The sequence below is a fragment of the Vipera berus genome, assembly GCF_964194415.1.
Source record: "Vipera berus genome assembly, chromosome: 2".
Taxonomy (NCBI): domain Eukaryota; kingdom Metazoa; phylum Chordata; class Lepidosauria; order Squamata; family Viperidae; genus Vipera; species Vipera berus.
Window position 1 is genome coordinate 15,191,913 of NC_138203.1, and position 22,499 is coordinate 15,214,411.

The following is a 22,499-nucleotide window of genomic DNA, read 5'->3' on the forward strand; positions in this document are numbered from 1 at the left end:
GCTGTCTCTTCGGCTTTGAAATGGAGATGAGCACCGGCCCCTAGAGTTGGAAACAACTAGCATGCATGTGCAGGGGAACCTTTACCTTTACCTTACCACTTGCAGTATCTCACTTAAATGACTGGGGGGGTTACAATAAAATTATGGATTTGCAATTATGGATTTACCATAAAATTATGGTTTAATATGGTATGAATCCAGGTTAAGTGTTCTTGAATATAATTAATTTTCTTAAAAATATAGTTTTTTTTTATTTGTGTACATTGTAAGCCTATAGACCCTTCTCTATCTGGGATGAAGCCTCACTGAATTTAATAATACTTCTGAGTAGTAAGATTGCTGCACAATTTTGTTTTTTGCATTGATGGAGAGAGATGAACGGGACAGATGAAATGCAACAGTATCTCCAGAAATTAATCTATCCCCAGGATTGTTATATTTGCTTTTATTTATCTGGATGTATTTTGTCTCTATTGCATATGCATGCAAATGTATATAAACCTTGTGTATACAAAGGACAGTTGGCGAGTTTCCTTGAAAGGGAAGACTTAAAAAGAACTGGTTAAAAATAGTAATACAAATGTTTAGGTTCTGTATTTATATTTGGCACTACCAGTTCATTTTCATCTTCACAACTGAAGCCTTCCAGTAAGCAAGTGGGCCAGAAGCAGTCAGAGAATTTTGGGCAAGGCTTAGCTGTTTCTACCTGTCTTTTTTTCCCCTCATGTCAATTTCCCTATAGTTGATTATTGATTTTGAGATAAGAAGTAAGCCTATCTCTCTTTTTTCTTGTTTAAACCAATTTACTTCTTTAGTGTTCAGAAACAGAGAGAGAAACAAAGACACTAAAGCGAATAGAAAGCAACGAAGTATATTATATATATTTAATGTGGTATTGAACTTTGATCACACAGAATAAAATTGATCATATTTCCATTACATTAATAGGAAGCCAGTTCCCAAAAACACATAGCAATCCAGTCTTTGGTTGTACACATTATCCAACATTAAAAAAAACCCCATCCATAACATTGTACCTTATGTTTAGGTAGGTAAAGGTAAAGGTTCCCCCGCACATGCGTGCTAGTCGTTTCCGACTCTAGGGGCCGGTGCTCATCTCCGTTTCAAAGCCAAAGAGCCAGCGCTTGTCCGAGGACGACTCCGTGGTCATGTGGCCGGCATGACTAGACGCCAAAGGCGCATGGAACGCTGTTACCTTCCCACCGTAGTGGTCCCTATTTTTCTACTTGCATTTTTATGTGCTTTCGAACTGCTAGGTTGGCAGAAGCTGGGACGAGTAACAGGCGCTCACTCTGCTACACGGCACTCGGGATTCGACCTGCCAAACTGCCGACCTTCTTATCGACAAGCTCAGCGTCCTAACCCACTGAGCCACCACGTCCCTCCTATGTTTAGGTACAACTCTGTAATTCTCCCCATATTAAATATTTTTATTTTTAGCATATAATTTAAATGTAGATACATACTTTTAAACTGCATTGAATTTTGTAACAGATTAAGAAGCCTACCATTATTAAAAGAGAATAGGGCAGTTGTGAAGATTTCCTATGATTAAATATTTTCTCTGTGGAGTCCTGGAAGAATGGTTGTGCTCCAGGCTTTGAATTAGCTTTTTTTTCAAAGGAATGAAAGACCAAACAGTGCGTATGGTCAATGCAGATGTTTGTAAAATCTAGTGGTTTCATCAGAGTGAATAAATAAAATAAATAAATAAAACAAGTATCACAATATTATGACTGAAACTCTCCCTGTAGTGAAATTGTGATAGATGGACAAAAATCTCTGTATGGGACACGGAAGGGAAAAACTACAAGCACAATGAAAAAGTCAATATGTGGCTTTCTGATACCATGGCACAGACATGGTTGCATTTTTAGTAATGGGATTACTAAATTCTGTTGTATTTCTTGGATGGACTGCTGCAGTGTTTATTTGGAAAATACTGTGGCAGAAGTATCATTTCAGCTTTTATATATGTTGTAAATGTTCACGTTACAAAAATTCCAGTTCTAAAAGTATTTGTTTTTAAATTGAGCTATTAATACTTTTTGCTGGCAAGAGACTGCTAAAATTTAAAACAATCTTATTTATTATAAGAGGAAGGTTAACTTCTCAGAACTGCGGAATAGCAATTGATTTTAATTCATTTCAGTGAAAACACCTCTTGGTACTACAATTTGGTCATATGTATCCACAGCATCTAAAGTATTCAAATTATTGCCAGTTTTGAAATGAGTTTAGGATATTAAACTCAAGGAGTTTAATATACATTTGCACCAAGGAGCCTTGGTGGAGCAGTGGGCTAATGCCTCCTTAAGCAACACCAGCTGCCTGCAATTAGTGCAGGTTCGCGTCCCACCAGGCTCAAGGTTGACTCAGCCTTCCATCCTTCCGAGGTAGGTAAAATGAGGACCCAGATTGTTGGGGGCAATTAAGCTGACTTTGTAATAATGCCGCTTGGGGGGGTGCGAAAGCCCTAATAAGCAGGCATATACATAGAATGAAGGCTATTGCTAAGCACATTTAATTTGTGCTTAAATTGTAAGCCGCCCTGAGTCTTCAGAGAAGGGCGGGATATAAATGGGATTAAAATTAAATAAATAAATAAATAATTAAATTCTAGAGTATTTTTAAAATCAACAAAGCATCACTAAGATGGATATTAATTAGTTGCAAGAATTTTGGAATAAGAAGGTGGAATATCTTATATTAAGAAATCTGTAGTTAAGAGATTTTAAAATGTTAAATACGTTATAGTGTTAAAATCAGACCAATTCATTAAATTTTTCTTTTGTATATATTGGTCACCTCAGGTCCAATTAACAAGACTTGACTGTCAACCTTATTTGTTTGTTTGTTTGTTTGTTTATACATGCAGTTTAACAGAATAACAGAGTTGGAAGGGATCTTGAAGGTCTTCTAGTCCAGAGTTTCCCAACCTTGGCAATGTTAAGACAACTGGACTTCAACTCCCAGAATTCCCCAGCCAGCCATGCTGGCTGGGGAATTCTGGGAGATGAAGTCCAGCCGTCTAAACATTGCCAAGGTTGGAAAACCCTGTTCTAGTCCAGCCTCCTGCTCAAGCAGAACCCTACATCATTCCAGACGTATGGCTGTTCTGTCTCTTCTTAAAAACCTCCAGTGATGGAGCATTAACTCTGGAGGACATACAATTTTTTTTAAAAAAAATATTTAAACAAGCTAGCATCTGAAGTCACAGTAATTCCAATTTATAAGAAAACAACATTAACTGGAAGAGTTTGCTTAGCCTTCTGGCTCAAATGCCTAAGGGAATAGGCAGGCGTTTAATGGCTTACAAAAGGCTAACCGGATCTGCAGATCTCTGTGTTACATAAACCAGGAAGAACCACGTTACCTAAAAATTGATGTCTTGATTACTTTTGATTCAGTATCTTACTGTTGAGAATAAAAATGAATAAAAGTTGATTTGTTGAGTTAGAATTATGCACCACGCACCCGCTTACCTCAGGACCGCCGCAGCCATGCCTCCCACGCCCCGACACATCAAGCCAGTGCCGCTGCTCATGATGGGATGCCGCATGATGCATCGTGCTGGTGCCACTGTATGCGGCACCGGCACTCACGGCACCAGAACAATGCAACACATGGCCTCCTGCTCCGAGCAGCCACCAGCAACCAGAAGAAGTGGCCAGCATCCACACACGCTCCTGCTGGATGGAGCTGCCAGTGAGGCACGTGTCGGGGCATGGGAGGCCTGGCTGCGGGGTGGTAAGCGGTTGCGGGGTGCATGGGGCAGCCCCACCCCTGCCCTAGCTTGATTTTTATACGTGTGCCTCGCCCCGTCTTGTGGGACAGAGTGGACGGGGTCTTAACTAGGGCTTATTTTTTGGGTAGGGCTTATATTAGGCACACATGTAAAAATCAAGCTAGGGCTTATTTTCTGGATAGGTATTATTTCCAGGGAAACACGGTATGATCATTAGAATAGCAATAACACTTAGACATATACAGGTGAAACTCGAAAAATTAGAATATCGTGCAAAAGTTCATTTATTTCAGTAATGCAACTTAAAAGGGGAAACTAATATATGAGATAGACTCATTACATGCAAAGCAAGATAGTTCAAGCCGTGATTTGTCATAATTGTGATGATTATGGCGTACAGCTCATGAAAACCCCAAATCCACAATCTCAGAAAATTAGAATATTACATGCAATCAATAAAACAAGGAGTGTTCATAGAACAATATCGGACCTCTGAAAAGTATAAGCATGCATATATACTCAGTACTTGGTCTGGGCCTCTTTTGTAGCAATTACTGCCTCAATGCAGTGTGGCATGGAAGCTATCAGCCTGTGGCACTGCTGAGGTGTTATGGAAGACCAGGATGCTTCAATAGCGGCCTTCAGCTCTTCTGCATTGTTTGGTCTCATGTCTCTCATCTTTCTCTTGGCAATGCCCCATAGATTCTCTATGGGGTTCAGGTCAGGCGAGTTTGCTGGCCAATCAGGCACAGTAATCCCACGGTCATTGAACCAGGTTTTGGTGCTTTTGGCAGTGTGGGCAGGTGCCAAGTCCTGCTGGAAAATGAAGTCAGCATCCCCATAAAGCTCGTCTGCGGAAGGAAGCATGAAGTGCTCCAAAATCTCCTGATAGACAGCTGTGTTGACCCTGGACTTAATGAAGCACAGTGGACCAACACCAGCAGATGACATGGCTCCCCAAATCAACACAGACTGTGGAAACTTCACACTGGACTTCAAGCATCTTGCAGTGTGTGCCTTTCCATTCTTCCTCCAGACTCTGGGTCCTTGGTTTCCAAATGAGATGCAAAAGTTGCTCTCATCAGAAAAGAGGACTTTGGACCACTGAGCAAGAGACCAGGTCTGTTTTTCTTTAGCCCAGGTAAGACGCTTCTGACGTTGTTTGTTGTTCAGGAGCGGCTTGACAAGAGGAATACGACATTTGAAGCCCATGTCCAGGATCCGTCTGTGTGTGGTGGCTCTTGATGCACTGACTCCAGCCTCAGTCCACTCCTTGTGACTTTTGAATGGCCTTTTCCTGACAATCCTCTCCAGGCTGCAGTCATCCCTGCTGCTTGTGCACCTTTTTCTTCCACACTTTTCCCTTCCACATAACTTTCTATTAATGTGCTTTGATACAGCACTTGGGGAACATCCAACGTCTTTTGCAATTACCTTTTGAGGCTTTCCCTCCTTATGGAGGGTGTCACTGATGGTTTTCTGCACAACTGTCAGGTCAGCAGTCTTCCCCATGATTGTGATTCCTATTGAACCAGACTGAGAGACCATTTAAAGGCTCAGGAACCTTTTGCAGGTGTTATGGCTTAATTAGCTGATTAGACTTTGAGCCTAGAATATTGCACCTTTTCACAATATTCTAATTTTCTGAGATTGTGGATTTGGGGTTTTCATGAGCTCTACACCATAATCATCACAATTATGACAAATCACGGCTTGAACTATCTTGCTTTGCATGTAATGAGTCTATCTCATATTAGTTTCCCCTTTTAAGTTGCATTACTGAAATAAATGAACTTTTGCACGATATTCTAATTTTTTGAGTTTCACCTGTATACTGCTCCATAGTGCTTCACAGCACTCTGTGAGCAGTTTACAATGTCAGCAATAATCTGTGTTCTCATTTTATCAGCCTTGGGAAGATGGAAGGCTGAGTCAACCGTGAACCCCATCAGAATCGAACTCCAGGTTGTGGGCAGAGTTTGCCTGTAATACTTCATTCTAACCACTGTGTCACCAAGGCTCTTAGAATGATGAAGTGGCAGCCTATAAGAATGAAAGTTTGGAATGGCTATATCATTTGGAAAAGAGAAATATCCTAACCTATTAAATTACTATTTTTACATATTTCCTCTATTGTTATTGTTTCTCTATAATCAGTAATTTGGTCTCTGAAAATCATTAATGAAACAAAACTACATTTGCTTAGTATATAACTATTCATGTATTGAAGAATCATTTCCTCCTATCTCCCTCCATCCATCCATCTTTATATAATATTTAATCTATTGGTAAATTAACCTATTTTCTTGATTTGTATAGTACTTTCATTCATAAGCTAGTCAAATGAGTTCTTATAACAAACTAAGCCACAATGTTGCTTATTGGGGTAAAAACTGAATTTTATCATGTACATAAGCAGCAGATAAGTTTATAAATGATCAGATTCAAATTATTATGGGAAAAATTGTTCTGTTAATAGTCTGCTGTTCTTCTGTTGCTAACCTTATTTCATTTGGATGAATTAAAACACCTTTAAAGCTGTGTTATCTGTAGCTATGAAGCATGGGATGGCGTTGAGCCACTTTATACAACTACTTAGATTTACTTGTTGTATGTAGCCTGCTTCACAAGATCTTATTTCTAAAATCCTACTAAAGAATATGACTTCATGGTGTTTTTATTAAACTTTTGCAGTTGAAACTATGTTAATTGCATTTTCAGGCGTGAAACCACAATGGCAGGTAACAGTTTGGTCCTGCCAGTCGTGCTGTGGGGACGCAAAGCTCCTACTCACTGTGTATCCGCTACACTATTAATGGATGATGTTTCAATGATTGTCACAGGATGTCATGATGGTCAGATATGTCTGTGGGACCTCTCTTCAGATTTAGAAGTAAGTTTAAATCATGGAATTAGAAAATATTTCAGAATGATACATAAGTTGTATTTGAAATGTGGTTTTAGAAATGTAGTTTAAGTATATTTCTATACAGTTCTGTTTGAACTGGGTACATGTTTTATAATTTCCTGAAAATCCATTGTTACGGTATCTATGCTTTTCCCAGGAAAATCCTTGCTTCCAAAGCTGGTTCATCAGAACAGTCATTATATGTTATTGGTATTCATAGGCTTGCTTTTGTGGGAGTGCGGACTTTTTTTTTTAAAAAATAAATCATTAAACCATGGAAAATCACTAAACTCTGTTGAAAAGTGACTCTGCGGAGCTTCCTTTCTCCCCTGATCCTTTGGAGGTGAACATATTTTAATTTAATTTAATTTAATTTAATTTAAAAAGAATAACTAATTCAAATACTGATTTTGGAATGTATTGTTTCTGTTTCTTTAATGCTGCTTCTAAAACAGCATTACTGCTTTATTTATTTCTAAGGCATACAGAGTGCTTGTAATTTGGACGGAGCCTTTGAGCAATTTTGTCATCCAAACAAATAACCTAGAATCTAAAATTGTTATTGAGTACTTTTATATCCCTTTTTGTTTGATTTATATGGTCAGATATTACACTCGGTTGCATTTGCAGCATATTCATACAGAAAGTACCGGGGTAAATATTCTCTGTTTTCCACTTGTAACATTAGATAAGAAAGAAAAGGGCGGCTAGTGCCTAATTGGATGCTGTTTTGAAATGCAAAACACAGTGTCAAATACAGCTCCAAGGGACTATCCTGACCATCCTTCATATATTAGATCAAAGACTTCAGTTTTCATGAATTGTAAATAAATCAACCCGTGGAACTGTCTTGCAAAAAAGTATTCGTTACCTTTAAACTATTTTTTGAAAGAGCAAGATGAATAATTTGTGTGATGTATGCCTTTTATTCAGAATAATTAAAACTATGTCAAAGCTCTAAGCTCAAACTATATCTGCAGTAAGTTTTTCACCTCCCATGGTGTTGCTATTAGGCTAGGAGACCTTGAGAATTGGATCCCTTCCTATATAATTTGGGAAAGGGTTAAAAACACTGTTAAGGGTAGATCATAACTTTGGAATAACTATTGCCAAATTGACAGTCTTTGTGCTTGAATGACTTGGGCGACCTACTTTTCAAAATTATCATGAAGAATAATATGTTCTCAACTTTTTATACTTTGTTTTCCCAAATTACTGGAGATAGAGGTATTCCCTCATTAATTGGAGAAATAAATATATGAAAACTTTACAAACGTGTGTTATTCTCATGCGTTTAACTATGCTTTTTATTTTGTAGTAATATTTGAAATTACTTAGAGACATTTCTACTTTTCTTCTCTCTGATTCTAGATAAATCCTAGAGCTCTGTTGTTTGGTCATACAGCATCAATCACTTGTTTATCCAAAGCCAGTTCTTCAAGTGAAAAACAGTATATAGTGAGTGCATCTGAAAGTGGGTAAGGATTTGCTTTTGAACCAAATTTTCTGCCAACGACTGAATTAATTTAGGTCTCTTATAACACTATATTAAATATTATCTTAAAATCTGCTTGGGCAGGTTTTTTTGCCTTCAAAGGCAGTCCAAGTATAATTTTTGCATCGTCCTTCTATATCTCTCCTTCCTAAAATGATCATTCAATAAACAATTGTGGGGTTGAAAATGATTGCTTAACACCTACATTGCCCTCTTTTTCTTCTTGTAGAGAAATGTGCCTTTGGGATGTGAATGATGGAAGGTGCATTGAATTTACAAAATTAGCCTGCACACATACTGGCATACAGGTAAATACGTTAAGTATGGATTAAACTACAGGTAGTCCTTGACTTACAACAGTTCTTTTAGTGATTGTTCAAAGTTACAAAGGCACTGAAAAAAGTGATTTTTGACCATTTTTATAGTTACGACCTTTGCAGCATCCTCATAATCATGCGATCAAAATTCAGATGCTTGGCAATTGGTTCATATTTATGATCTTTGCTGTGTTCCAAGGTTCAGCTTTTATGACCTTGTTACAAGCAAAGTCAATAAAACCAGATTCACTTAACAACTGGGTTACTAACTTATCAGCTGCAGTAATTCACTTAACAACTGTGGCAAGAAAGGTCACAAAATGGGGCAAAACCCACTTAACAAATGTCTCACTTAACAACAGAAATTTTGGGCTCCATTCTGTTGTAAGTTGAGGACTACCTGTAGTTATGTACAAATGTAAATGAATACCTAGGCTTCAGTGTAACTGCTTTTAAACTTTGCTTTAATCTGATATGGTTTTCAAGTACTCAAGTACGCGATACAAGTATATCAGTAATAAGTATTTTTATGTGATGAAATATTTGAAAACTGAAACTGTTAGTAATCTTTGGGAGAATTGGCAAAACAACCACCACAAAGAAATAAATACAATTATGGCTGTATTCTGAGACAGTTAAAGGAACCTGTTTTTGCTGTCTTTTAGGAGCCAGATGGAATGCAGAAATAGTGAAAGTCAGGTAATTTGTTGTAGGGTAAATTTGATTTAAATAAAATTGATTTAAATAATGATTTATATCACTAGTCAGGAAAATTCATTTTAATTATTTACTAAGTCAGAAAGATTCCATTAATCATTAGTTTCTTCTCAAAATACTTGATACAACCTTATTATATACTCAGAAAAAGAAGTAGTTTTCGGTTTTAGGTGGTAGATATTCACCTTTATTATAAAGCAACATTTTTACGTTAATTTTCATTAAATTCATTAACAGGATTGATGGTTTGATCATTTTATTTAGTATCCAAGTCGGTATGTGCTTGTGAATGATTAGTATATGAAATAACTCCTGTTGAATTTATCAGGACTGTTTACCATGACTATTGTTCTAATCAATTGTATGAGCTTGGCAAAAGAGATAACTGCTTTTACTTGTTCACAAAAAGTAGACCTACATTCTGTTGAATACCTCTTTGAAAACTTACTGTAGTCTTTTGTATTTTCAATGATTAATACTTTCTGAGCTAGGTTGATTTTTAACAAAACTTTTAAAGAAAAACTTGCAGATCTAATGTAAATTCTAAAAATGGTGTCAATTAATTCACTTTTTAAAAATTATTTGTTTTTACTCTCCTGGATTGATTGCTAGGATGCTGTATTAACAACAATGGCTAAGCAGTTGTGAGCATGCATGATACTTATAAAGAAAATCTGGTTATCTGGCATTTGGGGTGCCACAGATTAGACTGGCTCTGATGTCTTTCTTCCATTCTCTTTTAGTTCTATCAATTCACAGCTGGGACTCAGCGTGAAGGGAGATTGTTGTGTCATGGCCATTATCCAGAAATTCTTGTTGTGGATGCTACCAGCCTTGAAGTTCTTTATTCCTTGGTGTCAAAGATTTCTAAGGACTGGATCAGTTCTATGAGCATTATTCGATCTCACAGAACACAAGGTGAGCCAATAACCATAGCTCAGGCTCTTATTTTTTTCAGGAATTTTCTTGGCAACCATAAATAATAACAATAACTTGTATGCCATCTGACTTCATACAACTCTGACTCACAACAATCCAAGATATTACAATGAAATCAATAAAAGATAAAATGTGGCAAGGACCACAGACCAAATGGAATAAAGTGAGGGCCTCACAGTCCCTTGTCAAGGTCCTGGATGAAGCAATAATAAGTAGACAATAAATCATTAAAAAAGCAAGGGATGAATCAGTTCAGTCACATCTGAATTTGGCTCTGCATAATTCTTGCTGATGCCGCAACTATTCCTCAGACCTTCTTGCTGATGCCGCAACTATTCCTCAGTCCTAAGATTAAGCAATGTGTTTTGGGTTTGGTTCACGTAGCGCTACTATTTTTCTCTTACTAAACTTTCAAGTGAGATTTTTCCACTGCATTCCAGTTTTCCTCAGAATGTTTGTTTGATAATATCTCATCTAAAAAGAAAAGTACAATTGTTTCTCCATGAAGTAAAACTTGACTACAATTTATCTTTAGTGCCCAGTTAGAAAAATTCTTTTTCTGAGCCTTATCTATGGGAGGTTAATTTGGAATTTGAGCCCCGCCTTACTTGATGGATCTGCAAAATCAGGGCTCTTCAAACTTAGCAACTTTAAGACTTGTGGACTTTAATTCCCAGAATTCCCCAGCCAGCATAGCTGTTGAATTGAAGTTGAAGTCCACAAGTCTTAAAGTTGCTAAATGTGCAAAATGATACATTTTATCCAGTTTTTAATTAACGTCATATATTTATATTTAGTGCCTGTTTGGTGTAGCGGTTAAGATATCAATCTAGAACATGCGAGCTTGCCAAGAAAACTGCAAGGACTTGTCCAGGCAGTCTCTGAGAGACGGACATGATTGAATGGAAGGAAAAAAAATGTATATATTTATTCAAGAACATTAGGAAAGCATGAAGTTTAGAAGAAGGTTACAGTTATTTCATGTCATAGCTATTTTAACTGAGGTAGCGGAACTGTGTTGACATTCATTTTCTGTCACCATGTGCTGGGTACATGATGAGATGGATGTAATTTGCAGATTTCACTTTAGATCCAATTAAAAACAACCAGGTATGGTAAGAAGAAAATTATATTTTAGAACTATTAGTATTCATAAAATACTCATTTTTCACTTAAACTTTATTTAAAAGTCAGGTTTCAACTGTCCCATGGCTCAGTGGTTAAGACGCTTGCCTTGCCAGCTGGAAAGCCAGCAGCCCAGGTTCAACACCTGAGCGCCCCACGACGGGGCGAGCTCCCGTCCTTGCCTCAGCTCCTGCCAGGCTAGCAGTTCGAAAACATGCAACTGTGAGAAGATTAATAAGTACCACTTTTGTGGGAAAATAACAGCACTCTGTGATGTCATGTGACCGCACATGATGTCATAGACAGCTTTGGTTCGGACAGCGCTGGTTCAATGGCCTTGAAATGGAGATGTGCACTGAAGAAGCTTCATGGATGAGCAGTGAAACTTCTTGAAGGAAACACAAAGTCCAGTTGCTTTTTGGGACAACCATGACCTAAATAACTGAGAATCTCCATTAGAGATTGAACAGAATATTTTGCTCCTGCCTGTTTGATGGGGGTCTCCCGATACCTCTACTCCGCGAGCTGCATTGGCTTCCGGTTGCCCTTCGGGTGAGATTCAAGGTGCTGGTGATGACCTATAAAGCCCTGAATGGCTTGGGTCCGGGATATCTGAGGGAACACCTGCTGCCAGCATCAAGCTCCCTTCGTCCAGTGCGCTCCCACAGGGAGGGTCTTCTCAGAGTGCCACCGGTAAGAGATTGCTGGCGGACGACACCCAGGGATAGGGTCTTCTCAGTGGGTGCGCCTGCCCTTTGGAACCAGCTGCCCGTGGAGCTGAGGACTGCCCCCGACTTCCGTTCATTCCGCTGGGACCTGAAGACCTGGCTCTTCGAGCTCTCTGGCCCAGGCTGAGAATTTTTTAATTTTAATTTTAACTGGGTTTTTTATTTTTTTCAGGGTTTTATTTAATCTTTTTTAATTTGTTTTAACTTTTGTATTGATTTTCTTTTAAATGCCCTGTAAACCGCCCTGAGTCCTTCGGGAAAGGGCGGTATATAAATCTAAATAAATAAATAAATAAATTATCATATGTATTCCCTTGACCTTCTCAACTCAAGAACGTGACATGTAACAAATACATTTCTTAGGTTTTATCCTCAGCATCCTTTTTTCATTGTGTTAGTCAGATAAACACTACTGAATTTGTTTTAATCATTCTGATTCTATGTGTCTTGTGGGATAATGAGTATTTTGTTGGTCTTCTCTAGAGGACACTGTTGTAGCAGTATCCGTGGCTGGCATTCTTAAAGTATGGATTGTAACTTCTGAAGTGAGTCACATGCAGGTAAGGAAAAACATAATAAATATAGTTTATAATGATGAACTTCTTTTCCAGTGTGTGGCTTTTTTTTTTTTTTTGCAGTTGATTGACTTTTTTTCACCGCTTGTGTTATCTTTGAAAGGCGGGTACGCTTTTAGCAGGTGTTCTGTTTCTGCTCAGATATGCTCTCCCTGATGCCCAACGGTTATTTATAATTTGTTAAGCAGAAGGCTTGTTTCTTTTTCTTAAGCTTTATGCAGACAGAGAAGACTTGATATTGTAAACTGTGGATTAAATGTGGATTGACTTTTCAGTTTTAGTTCTTCCGTTCTTGTCTTCTGTATTTTATCTGTTTCAAGAAAGAGGAATTCATTCTTATCACGTTCCTAGGTCTCAAATAGTTTCTTCCCAACAAGCCTTGAATTCTAAATAATGACAGTATACCATCGCGGTATTTTGGAACGATACACCAAATTCAAAAATAAGGAAGGAATATACACTGACAAATATATTTATATTTTCAAATCTTTCAAGCTAGGATTCGAGGTTACAAAAGGAACAAAGAGAGTTGGAAAAGAGTCATTTAGAAAGGAGAAGTAGAGAAATAAAATTTCCTTGTAGATTATTGCATAAAAGACTTTACATTTCTCCTTACTTTTGAATCTCTTTCAAGGACACGGAGCCAATCTTTGAAGAGGAATCTAAACCAATTTACTGTCAGAACTGCCAGAGCATTTCCTTCTGTGCATTTACCCAAAGATCACTTTTGGTAGTTTGTTCTAAATACTGGAGGGTAAGGATAACCAGTTAAGTGAAAGCTGGCTTTTCTTTGTTGTTCAGTCTCCTGTACTCAAATTGTGCATGAGGCAAGCATGCAATAAATAAATAAATAATCTCCAGACAGTCAGATTCAAAACTGATTAGTCTTCAGTGATTTTTCTGCAGAGCTCATTGCCTTAGGGTGCATCAGCTCACATCGTAGTTGCTTGATTGCGACTTTCATGGAAAACTATAACTATTTATCTAGACCTTAAAATAATATTTACTAGAATAATCACAGTGCTTTTGCTTTCAAACTTTTTTCTTTAATTTTCTTTTTTAGAGAATTACTTCTGATACTGAATATATACTGTTTGCAGTCTTTTTTGTATCTTGCCTCCTTATGTGACCTCTCGTACATAAGAGTGATACATTTTTTTCTGCAGGTTTTTGATCTGCTGAATTGAATTTTTTTATTGATTGTTTATATCTTTGTCTTGTAAGTATCCTAAATTGTAAATTCCACTGAGTGTCTTTTGGGGTTTTTTTTTTTTTATTGAAAGGGTTTAATAAACAAATGCAATTATTGTTTTTTATAAATAAAGCACTAATAGCAGAAACTGTAAGAAAGGCTATTTGTGTTTATATTTATTAATTTACAATCAATTTGTTATGTAATTACTTTTCTTTAGGTATTTGATGCCGGAGATTATTCCTTGTTATGCTCAGTCCCAAGTGAAAATGGACAGACATGGACAGGAGGTGATTTTGTGTCAGCAGACAAAGTGATAATATGGACTGAAGATGGACAAAGTTTTATATATGAACTGCCAGCCAGGTATGTGATATTAATAGGGCATGCATAAATAAATAAATAAATAAATAAATAAATGAATGAATGAATGAATGAGTGAATGCATAGATAAATGCATAAATGCATGCATGCATGAATAAATAAATACTGTATCACTCGAGTTTTGTGGGTTCACATAGAATGAAGGATAGTGATACTAATAAATTAGTTTATCAGACCATACTTTTTTTTTACTGATCTGTTATTAGAACAGAGAGCAGGTTTCATAGTATGGTTAAGGCATCAGGCTAGAAATCATGATTTAGCAAACTAGCTGGGTAATCTTATTTCACTCAGCCCTAAAAAGGAGGCAGTGGCAAACCACTCCTGAAAATCTTGTCAAGAAAACTGCACATACTATGCCAGGCTGTCTCTGAGAATAGCAATAGCACTTAGACTTACATACTGCTTCATGGTGGTTTATAGCCCTCTCTAAGCAGTTTATAAAGTCAGCATATTGTCCTCATCAATCTGAGTCCTCATTTTACTGACCTCGGAAAGATGGAAGGCTGAGTCAACCTTGAGCCAGTGAGAATCGAACTTCTGGCAGTGGGCAGAATTAGCCTGCAGTATTGCATTCTAACCAGTGTCACCAGGGCTCCTTGGATGTATTTGCTTGAAAGAACAAAATAATAATAATATATCCCAGTACTCTGAACTTGGCCATCATAGGAAACTGGGATCAGCTCTATTTCTTTTTATGTGCAGGATAGAATTTCTTTTTATGTGCAAGAAAAGAAGAGAGAGGGACTGTGACAGAGATAAATAAATTATGTTTGAACTGGCTTTATTATGCAGTTTGTGAAGCTGAATGAAGGATAAAGTTCATATTGTCAATATGTAGGTGATTGGCTTTTTAAATTTCTCCTTGAGTAGTTAAATTTAGATCTACAGAAATTTGTTATTTCTACCTCTTTGCTAATTTTGTCAACTTAATTAGGCAAACCAGCTTCTGAACCATGCTTAAGTTTGGATAATAGCTTTTACTTTATGTAGAAAATTGCTGTTAGATAGTATTGTACAGATAGATCTCACATTTTAAAACTATTTTTCTCCTGCTGCCTTTCATGTGAATTTCCACATTATTTTCACATGTATATTTAAAATATTAAATATAACCCCCCCCCCTTTTTTTAACTCAGTGTTCTCAGCCTTGCACTTTAAAATGTGTGGACTTTAATTCCCAGAATTCCCCATCTAGGAATTCTTACATTTGCTGAAATTAAGAAATACTGCTCTAAACTATCTAGTTCACTGTTGTCACGTGAAGGCTGAAGCTGCAATTTAAGATACATTTCTTAATTGTTATATCAACTATGCGACATAAACTTTTTGGTCCCCAGTTGCTTACCAGCTAGCGAATCATTTCGCAGTGATGTTGGAAAAGTTATTGAAAACCTCAGCCCACCTCAACTCTACTGTGCTTTAGACCAAGGAGAGCAGAAAGCGGACAAACAGGTAAGATTTGACCTGCTTTAGGATTTAGAAGCTAAAAACTGAAGTACTTTTGAGATTATGGATATGTTACTTATATTTGAATACCAAATTTATTTTTTCACCTAATATAGAGTGCTTTCTACAAGAGGTATGTGTCCAACAATTTTACAGATGTCCTTTGGTATCCCATTTCTATTTTTCCAGATGTTTTTAATAGTCATTTTAATATACTGTATATTGCATTTTAGTATACTGTATATTACATTGGGATACTTATGTTTTTCCATATTTTTTATTTTCATGGTTTTTCAGGTGCAGTTTATTAACATGTTCTTTTGAGCTCTGTTACAGGGTATTGCTGTTTTTATAGCTTTTTATTTGCCCCCAAGGTTCCAGATCTGGAGTAGACTGAAAATCGAATAAACAATGTTTATGTTTGCTTTGTATTTCTTTAATATGCCTTTTCTGCACACTATCTTGAAATTATATTGTATATTGATGGTTTAAAAGAGTCAATAATTGATGGTATTGAATAACATCTGTCTTATCCCTTGCATACAATATACAATTGTATATTGTCTACATTGTTAGATATTACTTTCATAAGACTATGTTTCCTGACATTGTCGATGTAGCTAATAGTATTGAAAATGAGATCTCACATGGGCATCACAGCATGACATAGGCATGTTAGAATTGGGATCCCGATGAGCAAGATTTTGCTCTAGCTGTTAACCTGTCTAAAATATTGTTTCAATGCCTTGTTTGCTTTACAGTTATTAATCTGCCCTCCTGTCACCCAGTTCTTCTATGGCCGTAGGGAGTGTTTCCATAAACTACTAATCCAGGGGGACTCTTCTGGGAGGCTCACCATTTGGAGTATTCCAGATTCACTTGACAAGCCAAATATGACTGAAGGTAATTGTTGTCACACAGCAAGTAGCAACACCTAGTACTGTAACCTTGAAGAAAGGTCAGTCTTGGTTTCTATTTAGGCAAGGAATCAGCATATGGGGAATTCTTGGTGCTTTCTGAGCTTGGTGGTTTGCTTGCAGATGTTTCCTTATTCATCTAGGTCAGGGGTCTCCCAACCTCTGGGTTGCGGCCCACAAGTAGCCCATGAGCTGTTTGTAACCGGGCTGCGAAAAACGGCAGGCGAGCGCTCGCGCATGTACATCCCCACCTGTGCAAGCAGCAGGCAAACGTGTGCACACACATTCCATTTGAGTTGAGTGGTGGGCACGTGTGCATGACACTGACGCAAATGGAGCTGCATGGGCGCACGCTTGCTGGCCGCTTGCATGGAACTATCCCTTCTCCCCCTCCCCCCCACTGGTCCACAAAGCCGGAAAAGTTGGTGAATTCTGTACTAAGTAACCCTCATACTGATGCTATAACTTATAATGGATAATGGAAATATCTGCAAGCAAACCACCAATTTCAGAGGGCACCAAGAACTCCACAATTCAACCCAAAATTACAAATATTCTCTTCTATTAAGATCAGAAAATACCCAACTGTAAGCTAGAGACTGTTACGATGAACAATATAAGTTTTGTAGACAAGAGAATTATTCTTTACTGAAATAGGGAATTGTAGGTTACCCAAAAAGTAAGCTCTCTTCTGTATATTATAGGCGACTTTAGAGTATTTTATTGCAATTAGGTAAAACTTAAAAACAGGATTTTGATATGTATTAGTCTAATTATATTGAAAACTTTGTTAATTGATTAGGCATTAACTAGAAATGTACTAACTTGATCACTCTGACTATGTGAAAACTAAGGGAATCAGAGGAAATCTTTATTGATGCAACCTGAACTATTTACAAATAACTTGTTATTTGTTACTTTTGACTAGCCAACCACCATATTGCTTCACAAATACATGTATATGTAAATACTAAAAAACCAATAAAACTTGAATAATAATAATAAAAAGATGAAACTATATCCCTAGAGATAAGCCACTTCTCTGTTGCTGCCATCAAAAGTCAGGCTCCACTTGAGGGAAGCATCATCTACATTGATTAGAGGAGTTAGCAGATATTGTTTATCTTATCCTTCCTAGTCTTTTGCCCCATCCATCAGAATTCTTCACCATTGTTTATTACCCTATTCCTAGTAACTAGAGCCAGTTTTTTTCTCACTAGTAAATCCCCTCCTTACTGCTTCGTTTATGATTCACAAAAGCAAATTCAAAACCGCTATGCAAGGCCATGGACAAGCTTAATTTTTAAAGATTTTGATTTAGTGAAAATTATCTGTGGCATTGCTTTTTTCTGAGCCCTTCATTTATTTCATATTTCAAATGTATTTTGTTTTCAAAATCAGGATTGCCGCTTACTACTACTACTTCTCTACAAGAAGCATTTGACAAACTTCACCCAGCTGGTATTATAGACCAGTTGAGTTTCATCCCAAATAGTGACGAGCCTTTGAAGGTGACAGCAAGTGTCTACATCCCAGCACATGGGCGACTGGTTTGTGGTCGTGAAGATGGAAGTATTGTAATTGTTCCAGCCACTCAGACTGCTATAGTTCAGCTTTTGCAAGATGAACATATGTGCAGAAGAGGTATGTGAAGTAATAAGGGCTCAGGGATGACTTCTTAACTTGTGGGAATTAAATTGGTTATGTGTACAGGTAGTCCTTGACTTATGATCACAATTGATCCCAAAATTTCTCTTGGTAAGCGAGACATTTGTTAAGTGAATTTTGCCTCATTTTATGACCTTTCTTGCCATAGTTGTTAAGTGAATCACTGCAGTTGTTAAGTTAGTGACATGATTGTTAATTGAATCTGGCTTCCCCATTGACTTTGCTTGTCTGATGGTTGCAAAGGGTGATCACATGACCCCGGGACATTGCAACCATCATAAATATGAGTCAATTGCCAACCGTTTGAATTTTGATCACTGACCTCAGGGTTTGACAACGGTCATAAGTGTGAAATATGGTTATAACTCACTTTTTTCCAGTGCTGTTGTAACTTTGAACTGTCATTAAATAAACTGTTGTAAATCGAGGACTATCTGTATTCATATTCAACTGATATAGAAAAGGTTGTTCCATTTATGCATGGAATAATTCTTCCTTGCATTCATTATAATTGTTAAATTATTTTTTAAATTCACAAATTATGCTGAAGGTACTTTGAGTTTATTTCTGAATGATGTGGCTATATTTCAAAGAACTGAAAGCAGTTCAAAAAAATAAATTTATTTGTCATCATTTAGCTCATGTTTTTTTGAGGGGCTCATCTTCCAGTTGTCGAGCCCTTCGGGTTCGACAAACTCGCCGGGAGGGGGATTCGGCTCGCAGCCCTCGGCAACAGCAGCGGCCACGCCCACACCCTCCAGCTGTCCGGCGGGCGAGCTGCCGTTTGCCGCCGAAAGCCCAGCCGGCCCCAAAGCCCCCAGCTGACCGGCGGGCGAGCAGCCGTTCGAATGCCCAGCCGCTCCTACACTCGCCAGCTGGCCGGGGGGGAAGCAGCCGCGCGCCGCCGAAGGCCCAGCCGCTCCCATCACCAGCTGGCCGGGGGGGAGGCAGCCGCGCGCCGCCGAAGGCCCAGCCGCTCCCAAGCTCCTCAGCTGACCGGCGGGCGAGCAGCCGTGCGACGCCGAGAGTCCAGCCGCGCCCACACCCTCCAGCTGTCCGGCGGGCGAGCGCCGGACCCACGGGCGTGCCGCTATCTGAAAGGAGGCTGAGGGCGGTCGTGAGTGGCTGCAGGATGGCTACGCCGGGGCAGCCAGCAGGGAGACGGCTGGCAGCAACGCAGGGTGCTGAACAGCTGCACCCGGACCTTGGGGGCTGCCAGGGGGTCATGGGGATGGCGCGGGGAGATGCATTGGTGGAGGGGAGCACACTCAGGTTGTTAGGAGGGGGGTGGGCTTGTACTTACCTTCACGCTGGGAAGCACGGTGCCGGTGGAGGGAGCTGGGCGTGGGTTGAAGGAGTAGGGGGGTGGAGTATTTACGCAGGCCAGGCGGATGCTGGTCTGCACGAGGGAGGGGTGGAGTCTAGGGGTGGGGCTGCTACCTAGTTACAGATTCAGAATAAAAGGTGCGTTGAGAGCGTGTGGCTCTCAACGCTGACTTTGTTAAGGTATAGAGATCCTGCTATTAAAGGTACTCTTTCCAGTCATCCGTACTTCGTCGTGGTTTTTCCTGTGGGCTTGTCAATCCGGCGAAGACGAGGAGTTGACAGTAAGTCAGCGTTGAATTAGCACAGCGCTCCTCCTGTTGGGCTTTGATTTCTGCCTGTCTCCATGGCTGAAGGGACCCAGGGTGGGGTGCCTGTGGCAGGAGAGGAGGGGCCCGCTGGGGTTGCTGTGCCTCCTGAGGGGGGGGACTTGGCAGAGGTCCCACCTGTGGTTCGGCCTAAGGTCCGGGACCTTGGACCAGCGCCAAAGGAAGCTGAGGCCTCGGAACCAGCTGCTCAGGAGAAGCATGGGGATTGGTGGCTCAGCCCTGTTTTGAGTCGGCCAGCGGCTGGACAGGACCAACCGTCCAGAGGGAAGGGGTCCCTCTGGGAGTGGAGAGAGCGTCGTGCCACCGACGAAGGAGGAGAGGAGTGGAGCTACACCACGGCTCCTGGCAGCTACACGATGGACATCCTGAGGGACCATTTTGGAGAACCTCGGCCGTGGACCCCCAGTGACAGCGACCTGGAGACCGGTAGATGGGCACAAACCAGGGCCGACCAGGAGCGCAGAAGCCAAACCCGGTTCCGCTTGGCGAGTCCCCGCTTCCGGGCCCCGCAGGCTCCTGGTACCCCGCAGGTCCCGGGCCTTCCGCCGCCGGGACCGGCGGCTGCTCCTGACTTGGGGCCCCCAGGACCTGGTAGAACAAGACCGGGGGGTGCTGTGCCCGCAGGAATACTGGGTTGGCAACAACCAGGGGTTACACAGGGGCTGGGAGGCCCGGCAGGTCCTTGGGGAGGGCCTGCGGGCTGGGGCCCACCACCGTTGCCTGTAACCTTTGATGGCAACCCCGATCGTTTGGCCCTGTTTCTTGGACAAGCCATCCACCATCTGGACCAGTATGGTCCTTTGTATACATCCCAGTGGGGGATGGTGATGGCCGTCACTACGGCATTGCAAGGGGAGGCGGCGGCTTGGGTGGCGAACCTCTACGGCGACCGTGCCCGTGAATTGGGGGACGTCGGCCTTTTCCTCGAAGCTCTGCGGATACGCTTCGAGGATGTGACACGCACGCATCGAGCGGAGGCTGAGATCGTTGGCCTGCGGCAGAACGGCCGTCCAGCAACAGTTTATGTGCAAGCCTTCCGTGAAGTGGCCGGCAGGCTCAGTTCCTGGCCAGAAAGGATGCTGGTTCACCAATTCCGGGCCGGTCTGGATGATCACCTCCTCCGGGCTTGTATCGTCCGTGGAATTCCTTCCAGGCGTCAAGACTGGCTGCGGGTCGCGGTTGAGCTGGATGTGGCCTTACGGAGTTGTCAACGTCGTGTACGGTCTGTAGGAGACTCCTGTCAGGTCCCGCCAAGGGCACAGGGCCCGGTGCAGAAGCCGTCGCCTTCGTCGCTGGGTCCTACTGCCCAGCCCCCGCGATCCGTTTTGCGGTGCTTCAGGTGCGATCAACCAGGGCACCGCGTGGCCGCCTGCCCAATACCTGCGTCCCGGGTGGTCGCGGCAGCAACCCCGGCAAGGGGCACAACCCCCGGGCGCTTTGCAGAGCGTTCCCGGGCCTCTCGGCAGGCCGTGGAGTTAACACCAGGAGGAGACGGCCAAACGGAAGGGGACAGTGGCAACTACATTGACAAGAACCTCGCACGGGGGTTCATACAACCAGCTGCAGTGGCTCTTCCATTAACAGACTTGCTAATGTGTCATATCTTTTTGCCTTTTGGTACTGTCCATGGGGTTTTCATGGCAAAGACACTGGAGTGGGTTGCCATTTCCTTCTCCAGTGGATCACGTTTTGTCAGAACTCTCTGCTATGACCTTTCCATCTTGGGTGGCCCTGCACGGCATAGCTCATAGCTTCATTGAATTACGCAAGCCCCTTCGCCATGACAAGGTAGTAATCCATGAAGGGCTGATGCTATGTTACTCGAATAAAGATTCTTTAAGTAAAACAATGCCTCCAAGTTCTTTGAAGAGTTTCATCTGTCGGAACTATGACACTAAATTAACAAGTAGCAAATGAAATGGGGGTAACCTCGTCAAAAAAATCAGATTGAAAATGAACTAATGTAGAAATGGAATACTGAAACTTTATCACTAATATTTTTTTCCCTACTGTACAGTGTAATTTGCATATCTTTATTACACAAACACATATGTGCTCCTGTTTCAATTTCTTCTTATCTTGAAATTACCAAGATTTCCTGCAGACCCACACAATATGTGGCATTTTGTGTTTTCTTCTGCTTTAATGTTTTAGGTTGGCCACCTCATAGAACTCTGCGGGGACATCGAAACAAAGTCACCTGTTTGCTGTATCCTCACCAGGTCTCCTCTCGTTATGATCAGAGATACTTGGTCTCGGGTGGTGTAGATTTTTCTGTCATTATATGGGACATCTTTTCTGGAGAAATGAAACACATCTTCTGTGTGCATGGTGGAGAAATCACTCAACTTTTGGTTCCTCCAGAAAATTGCAGTGTAAGTTAATGAACATCTCCTTGGCACATGCCTCTCTTATGATTAATATAAAGAATAATTTGTTTTCAGGTTGAAATTGTTTTCATGAAAATCTTTTTTATTATTATTGGTCTACCTTATGTTTATAAACTTTTATTTTATTTTCAAAAAATTGAATATCACTTTGCAAGTTACTGTGAACGGTAGTGTGCAACAGAGTTGGCCGAAAGATGGGTAGCTATATAGATGTTTCAAATAAATAAAACAGAAAACAGTAAAGCAGAATATGCAAAGTAACATTTAAATACAA

The 22,499-nt window shown here is 40.3% G+C and overlaps 1 protein-coding gene across 2 annotated transcripts in view; it reads left to right on the forward strand.

Annotated features, from left to right (window-relative positions):
• WDR7 (WD repeat domain 7) overlaps nucleotides 1-22,499 on the forward strand; it is a 242,885-nt gene that overhangs the window by 5,335 nt on the left and 215,051 nt on the right. For both annotated transcript variants that reach the window (XM_081317822.1, XM_081317821.1), the window contains exons 2-12: nucleotides 6,491-6,662; nucleotides 8,049-8,155; nucleotides 8,402-8,480; nucleotides 9,950-10,124; nucleotides 12,482-12,558; nucleotides 13,208-13,327; nucleotides 13,986-14,131; nucleotides 15,490-15,604; nucleotides 16,360-16,501; nucleotides 17,917-18,159; nucleotides 21,990-22,210. In XM_081317822.1, the coding sequence (XP_081173948.1) occupies nucleotides 6,504-6,662; nucleotides 8,049-8,155; nucleotides 8,402-8,480; nucleotides 9,950-10,124; nucleotides 12,482-12,558; nucleotides 13,208-13,327; nucleotides 13,986-14,131; nucleotides 15,490-15,604; nucleotides 16,360-16,501; nucleotides 17,917-18,159; nucleotides 21,990-22,210 (1,584 nt within the window). In that variant the 5' untranslated portion in view covers nucleotides 6,491-6,503. The remainder of the gene's footprint in view (nucleotides 1-6,490; nucleotides 6,663-8,048; nucleotides 8,156-8,401; nucleotides 8,481-9,949; nucleotides 10,125-12,481; nucleotides 12,559-13,207; nucleotides 13,328-13,985; nucleotides 14,132-15,489; nucleotides 15,605-16,359; nucleotides 16,502-17,916; nucleotides 18,160-21,989; nucleotides 22,211-22,499) is intronic.